Source organism: Salvelinus namaycush, chromosome 17, assembly GCF_016432855.1.
Source record: "Salvelinus namaycush isolate Seneca chromosome 17, SaNama_1.0, whole genome shotgun sequence".
Taxonomy (NCBI): domain Eukaryota; kingdom Metazoa; phylum Chordata; class Actinopteri; order Salmoniformes; family Salmonidae; genus Salvelinus; species Salvelinus namaycush.
The window spans coordinates 25,458,764-25,468,570 of NC_052323.1; the positions used below are offsets into that span (position 1 = coordinate 25,458,764).

The 9,807-nt window shown below is 42.8% G+C and overlaps 1 protein-coding gene across 4 annotated transcripts; it reads left to right on the plus strand.

The window, feature by feature from the left end:
* The first annotated feature begins 315 nt into the window (after positions 1-315).
* LOC120062499 (synaptic functional regulator FMR1-like) lies at positions 316-9,496 on the plus strand. 4 transcript variants are annotated; one of them, XM_039012512.1, is made up of 15 exons: positions 316-614; positions 1,043-1,095; positions 1,442-1,544; positions 1,802-1,873; positions 1,984-2,132; positions 2,456-2,546; positions 2,636-2,752; positions 2,882-3,052; positions 3,200-3,278; positions 3,377-3,489; positions 4,750-4,836; positions 5,087-5,312; positions 5,487-5,666; positions 5,875-5,957; positions 6,622-9,496. In XM_039012512.1, the coding sequence occupies exons 1-15, from the start codon at positions 564-566 to the stop codon at positions 6,808-6,810; spliced, it is 1,764 nt and encodes a 587-aa protein (XP_038868440.1). In that variant the 5' UTR covers positions 316-563; the 3' UTR covers positions 6,811-9,496. The 4 variants fall into 4 exon arrangements, with proteins under 4 accessions (XP_038868440.1, XP_038868441.1, XP_038868443.1 ...); XM_039012513.1 differs by having other exon boundaries at positions 5,878-5,957; XM_039012515.1 differs by having other exon boundaries at positions 1,442-1,535.
* The last annotated feature ends 311 nt before the right edge of the window (positions 9,497-9,807 follow it).

Genomic DNA, 9,807 nt, shown 5'->3' on the forward strand with positions numbered 1-9,807 from the left:
CAAGCAATGCAGGTGTAGAAGCACAGTGGCTAGGAACAACTCCCTAGAAAGGCCAGAACCTAGGAAGAAACTTAGAGGAACCAGGCTATGAGGGGAGTCCTCATCTGGACTGGCCACCACCCACCCCTCAAGAATATATATATATATATATATATATATACATATATATATATAATTTTTCATCAACCTTTTTAACTATGACGATTAATCCAATGCACAGTGATCACTGAACCACTCATTCCTGATGAGAAACCAATGAAATGAAACTGAGTGGACATTATTAAAAGTTGACCTTGTCACGTGACGAGGGAAAGGGAGGCTCTTATGTTTACATCAATGCGTGCATTGCAAGAGCGGTTTACTGTGTATTCTAGCGTCATTTAAAAGTTTCGCTTTCATTTCTTTAGAAATCTTCAACTGCAACTTTGCAAATCGAAATATTAAAGAGATACAACAGGGAAACGACGTTACTGGGGGATCCTGGACCAGAGCTTTGCACGCACCCAGTGTTTTTAGCAAACCAGCTAAGTTAGCATTACATTAGCTAGCTTAGCATAGGCGTCATGGACGAGCTAGCGGTTGAAGTCAGGGGGACGAGTGGAGCTTTTTACAAGGTGGGTTGGTAGCTAACTGCTAGTTTTAATGTTTCTAAAAGTATTTTGATGATTTATTTATTGCAATGTATCATTCAGTGAGCTATTTACCGGCTAGCTAATCTATCTAGCTAGGTTTAACGTCAGGCCCATACAAGACAGACAGTACAGCCTGCTTCTAGCCACAGACAGCCAACCAATGCTAGGTAACGTTAGCTAGCTACAGTAGCATCCTAGTTATCTAGCTACAGTTGTTTCCAAAAAAATAGGCCATAATGAGTATATAGTTTCGTGTTGTTGGTGGCATTTGTTCTAGATAATTAGCCTTGCTTGTTATCTAGCTAGCAGCAGTCAACGAGATTCATCTTTAGGCTTTTACCTCTTGGCTAATGACTGTTTTCCTTTGCCTAAAAATGTATTGTATTTTCTCAACCATTTTCTCCTTTTAGGCCTATTTGAAGGATGTTCATGAAAGTTCTGTCACTGTCTCCTTTGAAAACAAGTGAGTTGCTAGTTAACTAGCTCCCCGGCAACATAATCCAGTCAGCAAGCAAATTAGCTCACTTTCCAAATGAATCGTAGACTATTCAGTTAGCTAAGTAACGTTAGCTAGTTAATTAACAACAGTAACGTTAGGCTACTTTGAGTCAGACCCAGACATGAGAGCCCCATTAACCACTATGTATTACATGTCAATGCATTTGCTATAACTAATTAGCTAGTTGTTCTTGCAAATAACACTTTGTTTCTCATTTAATTGAACTATAGTGCATGTGCACACTTGTTCAGTTGTTTAATTTCCCTTTGCGACGTACCCTGGTTTCATTTGTTTATTTCTATTCTTTCAGTTGGCAGCCAGAACGTCAAATTCCCTTCCATGATGTTCGATTTCCTCCACCCACAGGTTTTCAGAAAGAGATAAACGAGAGTGATGAAGTTGAGGTATGTGCTGTAAGTAATGGATAAGGACTTCCCTTCCCACTAGTCAATGTCAATTAAGCCTAATACTTTGCTGAGATCTAGTAGGCTAGATTATACAATAGCTGCTCGATGGTTAGACTTTTTTTGAAAGCAGAAGGGAACTGCTGTTGTTCTTTCTTTTTGGTTATTTGCAGGTTTTCGGTTAATGTGTACCGCAAACAATGGCCAGTTTAAATGCATATCAGTGAGAAGAACTCAACAAAATGTACTTAATCAATTATCGACAGGTTTATTCTAGGGCCAATGACAAAGAACCATGTGGCTGGTGGCTGGCGACAGTTCGGATGGTGAAGGGTGAGGTAAGACCAATGCAGCTGTTTGAGCGAGAGTTTACATTTGTTTATTATTATGTAGCAACTGTAATATTTTAATGATGATCCGTATAACACAGTATCTTCTTTCCTCTCAGTTTTATGTCATAGAGTATACCGCTTGTGATGCCACGCTAAATGAAATAGTCACATTAGAGAGGTTACGACCTGTGAATCCAAACAAGCCAGCTACAAAAAACTCCTTCCTGAAAATTCATCTGGATGTCCCAGAGGACTTGCGGCAAATGTAAGTGGGCCTATTCAAGGCTTTTTTTAAGTAAGGTAATTGTTGTATGTTGTCATTGCTTCCATGTGTGACTTCCATAGGGGCCCCGTGTGGCTCAGTTGGTAGAGCATGGCGCTTGCAACGCCAGGGTTGTGGGTTCGATTCCCACGGGGGGCCAGTACAAAAAAAAAAATATATATATATATATATATATGAATGTATGTACTTGTAAGTCGCTCTGGATAAGAGCGTCTGCTAAATGACTTAAATGTAAATGTAATGTAAATGTTGATTTGATGCTGATGTGACTTTCTATGGTGGGGAACTGTGTTTTTTGTTCTTAGGTGTTTAAAAGACTCGCATAAAGATTTTAAGAAGGCTTTGGGAGCATTCAATGTCACTTATGACTCAGACAAAAAGCAGCTTGTTATTCTGGTACGTTTGATTATTTTTCTGGCTTCTCAAAGTTTCATAACTCAGCCAATGTTAGATATTGTTTCATCATATCAGTCCTCTTGTTTTAGTCCGTGAATGAGGTTACATCCAAAAGGGTGCAGATGCTGAGCGACATGCATTTCCGGAGCCTGCGCACCAAGCTGTCCCTAATGCAGAGGAATGAGGAGGCTAGCCGCCAACTGGAAGTACTTACAGTTTAAACACACTCTCAAATGAAGGCTAAGCCATGTTAGCCTTGTTAACCTCCAATAGGCTATCTCTCTGCGTGAGGAGAACTATGGCTAAGCCATGCGTGGGTTATGGTTTGTGTGCAGAGCTCTCGGCAGCTGGCGTCCAGGTTCCATGAACAGTTTGTGGTCCGGGATGATCTGATGGGGCTGGCCATTGGGACCCACGGTGCCAACATCCAGCAGGCCAGGAAAGTACCTGGGGTCACCACCATAGACCTGGATGAAGAGACCTGCACCTTCCACATCTATGGAGAGGTAGGGCGCTTACTACACTGCACCTCACCACTAGCACAAATATAATGAATGCTCATAAACCTCTTTACTCACAAGGTATATTTACTTGGTCATACTAGTGAAAGACGTGCATGTATTTTATCTCCTCTGGGTATGATTCAATTGCAGGACCAAGAGGCTGTCCGCAAGGCTAGGAGCTTCTTGGAGTTTTCTGAAGATGTCATCAAAGTACCAAGGAATTTAGTGGGTAAAGTAGAACATAAAATGTGTTGTTTGAAAAGTCATCAACTCATTGTCTTCATGTTATCATTGTTTCCTATTCTAATACCACATCTCCTTCGCCAGGGAAAGTCATTGGGAAAAATGGGAAGCTGATCCAAGAAGTGGTGGATAAATCTGGTGTTGTTAGAGTTCGGATTGAGGCAGAGAACAACAAGAAGCCACCTCCATTGGACGAGGTAAGTGGCTTGAATTGACGAAAAGTGGGCAGGGGCAGAGTGTATCACCCATTGAGCCCGGTTATGCGTTGGGCAGACCGCAACACCCTCTGGAGAGCTCTGCGGGTGTTGCAGTTGCCGTACCAGGCGGTGATTCAGCCCTAGAGGATGCTCTCAATTGTGCATCTTTTCACCTTCTCCGCTGTGGTCCCGTCAATGTGGATGGGGGTGTGCTCTCTCTGTTGTCTCCTGAAGTCCACGATCAGCTCCTTTGTTTTGTTGACGTTGAGGGAGAGGTTATTTTCCTGGCACCACTCTGCCAGAGCCCTCACCTTCTCCCTGTAGGCTGACTTGTTATTGTTGGTAATCAGGCCTACTACTGTGTCATCTGCAAACTTGATGATTGAGTTGGAGGTGTGCGTGGCCATGCAGTCATGGGTGAACGGGGAACAGGAGGGGGCTGTGGGTCCCTTGTGTTGAGGATCAGCATAGTGGTGTTGTTTCCTAACTTCACCACCTGGGGGCGACCCGTCAGGAAGTCCAGGACCCAGTTGCACAGGGCGGGGTTCAGATCATCACTGTATCTGCAAACTGTTGGCTAGATCGCATGTGCCAAGAGCATAGTAGGCACATTTGCTATTTAACAGTGTCTGTGACAAAACTATTGGTAGAGTTGAAAATGCAATTGGAAACACATTGAACTTCAGATTTTTATTTGGAACGTGAAAAATAAAGCAAAAACAACTTTTGTGCACTACGTCAGCACTCAAGGGTCGGCAGTAGGCTACAGGACTTCTAAGGGTATTTGATGAAAACATAGAAGTATATTTTCCAATGTTGGATTCTAAATTACATCACATTGGACAAATCCCTGTCGCTCACTAGTTCGCTGGCTTGTAGACTACAACAACCTGAACTGATGGACAATGTTGATTGGCAAGTGGAATCATGTCCATTGAGGTTGCAAGGTTCAAGTGGGAGCTGGGATCAGGTCAGCCCAGTATTGTCCAATGAGGTTGCAGGATGAGCCCAAGCAAGTGTACACCGCATGCACACCTAACAGTTGTTTTCCTCTTTGTGCGCACACCTGCAGGGCTGGACAGCAGCCATGTGATACACGTGACGTTGTGCACAATTTTCAGCCACCTGTTTTAGCTTGAGCGCTGCTTTCAAAACTACCGGCTCAAAAGTGTAAAAAACCTGTATAATGCATCTTTAACTAGTGAGGACTCTGCAGCCACTCGGTCCTCATTAGATCCCGTCTGTTTATTTCTCTTACAGGGCATGGTGCCGTTTGTCTTTGTGGGGACAAAGGAGAGCATCTCCAATGCTAAAGTACTGTTGGACTATCATCTCAACTATCTGAAGGTTAGGCGCTTGCCCCTATTGCTCTAATAAAATCTGCAACAGAATTGATGCTTTCATTGATGTTGAGATGTATGCCGCTTGGCAGATGCTTTGACCCAAAGCCTCTTACAGTTGAATACTTAAAGCAGCAGTTAGTCTACACATTGATGGGTTGCTTAATCAGAATGGCAGATTCAACTTAACTTTCACTATTAGAGGTAGGAGTGACTTCTAAAGAAGTACGTTGAATACATACACCGTGTCCCTATAGGAAGTGGACCAGCTCCGTATGGAGCGACTGCAGATAGACGAGCAGCTGAGGCAGATTGGAGGAGGGGGCCCCAGGGGGGGCCCAGGGACTGGACGGCCTGACAACAAGACCTTCATCGTAGACAACGGCGGCCTGGGGATGATGGGCATGGGCTCCCAGAGAGGAGGGAAGCCATTCGTCAGGGGAGGAGGCCGTGGCCGACGCGGTGGTCCCTCTTTAGCCTCAGGTATGTATGGGACAGATGGAACAGTAGTATGTATTTCACTAAGTGTGTATGAACATAGTGGCTCATATCACCGTTGGCAACTGAGTGAAACGAACTGTGTCTACAAGAAGAACTCTGTAAGCTGAACTCCATTTAGTTCCTGGTTTGCAGAATAACCTCTATCCCTCTTACCAGGCACCAACTCTGAGGCTTCCAATGCCTCTGAGACTGAGTCGGACCACAAGGACGAGCTAAGTGACTGGTCTCTGGCCCCCACTGATGAGCTGACTGGGGGCTTCCCCAAACGACCCGATACACGCAAGAGAGGAGGGCCTCGCGGGCGGGGAGGGAGAGGAAGAGGAGGAGGCTTCAAAGGTCTGCACTAACCTTATTCAAGCTTGCCTGTAAATGGAACATTCTTACTATAATACCCTGCTGTACGAGGGCCTAGTGTCTCTGTCTGTAGATAAATGCATTCATTGCCTTAGGGTTTTATGTACTACTGTTTGAGTCAGAGTAATGATTTCATCCTGCCATGATAACATTTTGAGTTTTAATCCTGTCTGTCTCTCTGGTTCCTAAGTAGCTGAAGACATCCAGTGGACTGAGTCACGCTCACGGAATACCAGAGACCCTAAGCTGAGGCCTCTGGAAGATTCTTTGCAGGTGAGGAATTCCAGACGCATCATGTCTTGCAACGGAAACCGTTTCCTTTTAAAGAACCAAACTGAAGACCGAGTAACGGAACAGGGAGACCTACCGGAATTTTTCCAATACAAACTTGTTTTCGTTGCAAATGGTTTCTGTTGCAAAAAGTTTTACAACAGAATCGGTGTAATTAAGACACCCAAGCTTTTCTTTGTTCCTGACCGTGTCCCTTTTGGAATACCTGTTTCCATGCCACAACAGGACCACCCTGTACCCTCTTTTATATCAACTAGATCTCAGAGGAGAAATGTACATAATCATAACGTTTGCCCTTTGTAGGAACTTGATTTTGTCATTTGGTCATATTTTATGACATATCATGACACATTTAGCAACTTAGTCATTGACCTCTGACAGAGGCTTATGTTTTATTCAAATTGGGGAGATGCGGGAACGACAGTCCCAGCTCCCACGCCTCTGGACTTTTGCACCACACGGCCGAACCGCAATTTATACTGGTGCCGATTTTAATGGTCACACACAAACGTAAAGTGATAGCGCTCTCGGGTGACAACATTGGATAGAATTGCATCTAACTCTAAGTGACTGTACTTAATAGTCCTGCATATCCCCAATGTAATTTACCTTCTCATACAGTGTCCTCCTGTCTCTGGTCCCACAGATCAGAGTGGACGGTAACAATGAGAGGAGTGTTCATGCTGCAGCCAGAGGCCCCGCAGGTGATGGACCCGGCCCTGGAGCCAACCGACAGAGACCCATAAAAGAGCGACCTATCAAGAAGGATAACCAGGAAAGCCCTGGTGGTGAAGCCACCGCCATAAGCCTGGCGATGGTGAACGGGGTGTCATAGACGCGGCCGACTGAAGGCACCCTCATCTCTCTCACCACACCATCAATCCAGAAGCTTCTTCATTAGAGACACGTTAGGCCAAAGAGGAGCAGGTCAGGGCTAAAATGAAGCACACTTTGGATAAACCAACTCCAGCGGCAGGTGGATGGGGTGTTGGGTGGGTTACTGTGTACAGGGAAGGAGCCATCTAGGGTTTTAGGGGTTAACAGGAGAAGGCAAACGGCGACTGCAGTCTTTTTCTTATTGACATTGTTGACAACTACCTATCAGATGATTTAAAAGCTGTGGAAAGAGAATGTGTTTAAAACAAAGAGGGGCCAACCTGATGAATCTGTATTTCTTAAAGGATATGGTTTTCTATCGCTTGTTCATGTACTCGCCTTTTCTCCGGATAGAGGGTTGGATTGTTTGGTCCTTCCTGCCTTCTCTCTCTCATGGCATGTGTTTATGGAGCCCTGTGTCACAGTGGAATATAGAACTCATTATCATGTGAGGTCACAGCTGCATCATTAGCAACAAAAAAACATAACATAAAAAGAACCCCCCTCCTGTCTGATCTGTGCCTTTATCTCCTGTGGATAGTATCACAAATAGAAATTGAAATCAGGGAAGAAGACGACATTGGGAAAACGGTAATGGATTTTACTTGTGTGTAGTGAACACACAGCTCACCATCTAAAAAATGAGAACTGTCTTTTTAACCTTGCAATGCATGTTCATTATTATCATAGGTTTCCACATCGGGGAAGTCAGCAATCTGAGTTGTCACTTTGTTTCTGTTTCCTTGTGCTGAATATTGCTTGAATAGGGATGATGATGATTGACTTTTTCTAGCTAGTGATATAGCATTTCTTTTTTGGAAAAAGGGGAACGACAATGAACTCAATATCAATCTTTCCACGGGCACACTGGGTTTGTGTGGATTTTGATTCAAGGTCTCAGATTATTTTGTCATTTCACACCATGGCTACATTTAATGTAGACTACTAGTGTCATTGTCTAGACACTGAACAGTATCTTATGACAGAATCACTTCTATGGACCTTTTAACATGAACTATGTCAAACTGGGGGGAGATATTGAGAACATGGTCCTTTCACCATGCATTTACCAACAATCACTTTCCTGTTGGTTTTTTATTTCATAGTGTCAATGAAAAGAGTGGCACACCTCTCTCCAAACCTAACATGTTGTTCATATGATATTGACAATTGGTCATTAGATTGTAAATTATAAAGTGGGTAGCATACTGTATATCTAATTTGTTAAAATAATTTGCTATTGTTTTGGATTGAACTTCAAATGTGCACTTCATCATTTTATTTGTGTTATCTGCAACTACTAAATAATATGAACTATAATAAACTATGTGATAAGATTTCTTCGGCAGGTGAATCACATGAATGCTGTCAACAATATTACCAAGTTTAGATACCCTATAGCTAACAGAGTCTCCTGTACCTTCACCGTACAGAGGATGAAGTTTAGTCCCATGTTATAACTGTTTGTCTTATATCGGATCAGTGCTTGTGCATTAAAACCTTAGTTTACAGTTGATTCTTTAAAAAAAACTACTGTGAGGATATAGCTAGTGTCTTGTTTTAATTTATTTTGGGGTTTTCTTGTTTACTCTAAATTGCAATGTTGAATGGTGTACAGGTAATGGGCATCAGTCAACAGCTGTCAGCCTCTTGTCTCGCTGTAATTTTGCTCATGTCCAATTAACAAAATAGTATTTCAGCAGGCTAACAGCCACTGCTCTCCCCAGCGTTGACAGTCAACAATTGAACTGGCCCAGTCTGACTAAGATGATGAAATTACATAGATAGATTTTATTATATTAGTATTTTGTACTAATAGCAGCAAAAAAGTTAAAAAAAATGAAATGGTGGGTTTAGTCCAGCTGAGGGGTTCAGACTTGAAGAGAAGTTTGATGAGGTTGTTATGAACTGCCTGAGCAATGTGGGCCATTCTCTTCAGAATGGCACCAACCATCTGGGACTTTATCTAACCCTGCCAGGGGCATAAATTGTTTACTCAGCCATCTGGGACTTTATCTTACCCTGCCAGGGGCATAAATTGTTTACTCAACCATCTGGGACTTTATCTAACCCTGCCAGGGGCATAAATGGTTTACTCAGCCATCTGCGACTTTATCTAACCCTGCCAGGGGCATAAATGGTTTACTCAACCATCTGGGACTTTATCTAACCCTGCCAGGGGCATAAATGGTTTACTCAACCATCTGGGAATTTATCTAACCCTGCCAGGGGCATAAATGGTTTACTCAGCCATCTGGGACTTTATCTAACCCTGCTAGGGGCATAAATGGTTTCCTCCTGGTATTTGAATGATCTAATAAGATGCTGCAGTTCAGTCTACTCTTGTCAAGGACAAGCAATATCTCCGTGTTGCCAAACAGACTGTTTTCTAGTTCTTTAACTAACTAACTGTAAAACATTTCTTCTTGCACACATTGTAGGCAGTTTGGTTTGGAAGCAAAACTGCAACCAGAAATATTGTAGATACTGGACCAAGGTAGAATGACCTTGTATGTTACTGCACTTTGGGCAATATTTTCTTTGTACATATTAGCGAAATAGATTGGGTTTTATGTTGACATTGTTTGGTTATAGTGCGATATATTTTGTATGCAAGCAGTTTCAATAAATAAAGGTGGATCTTACTCTGCTAATGTTTAATTTAGTTTAAGCATTACATATATGTTGATGGCTGTCGATTGGCCAAAAAGGATCGTGAAAGTTAAGCATTTGTAGTCATATTTCTTCCAAGAACAGTAGCTGAATGATACACTATATATGATACACTATATATACAAAAGTATGTGGACACCCCTTCAAATTAGTGGATTCGGTTATTTCAGCCACACCCATTGCTGATAGGTGTATAAAATCAAGCACACAGCCATGCGATCTCCATAGACAAACATTGGCAGTAGAATGGCCTTACTGAAAAGCTCAGTGAATTTCAACGTGG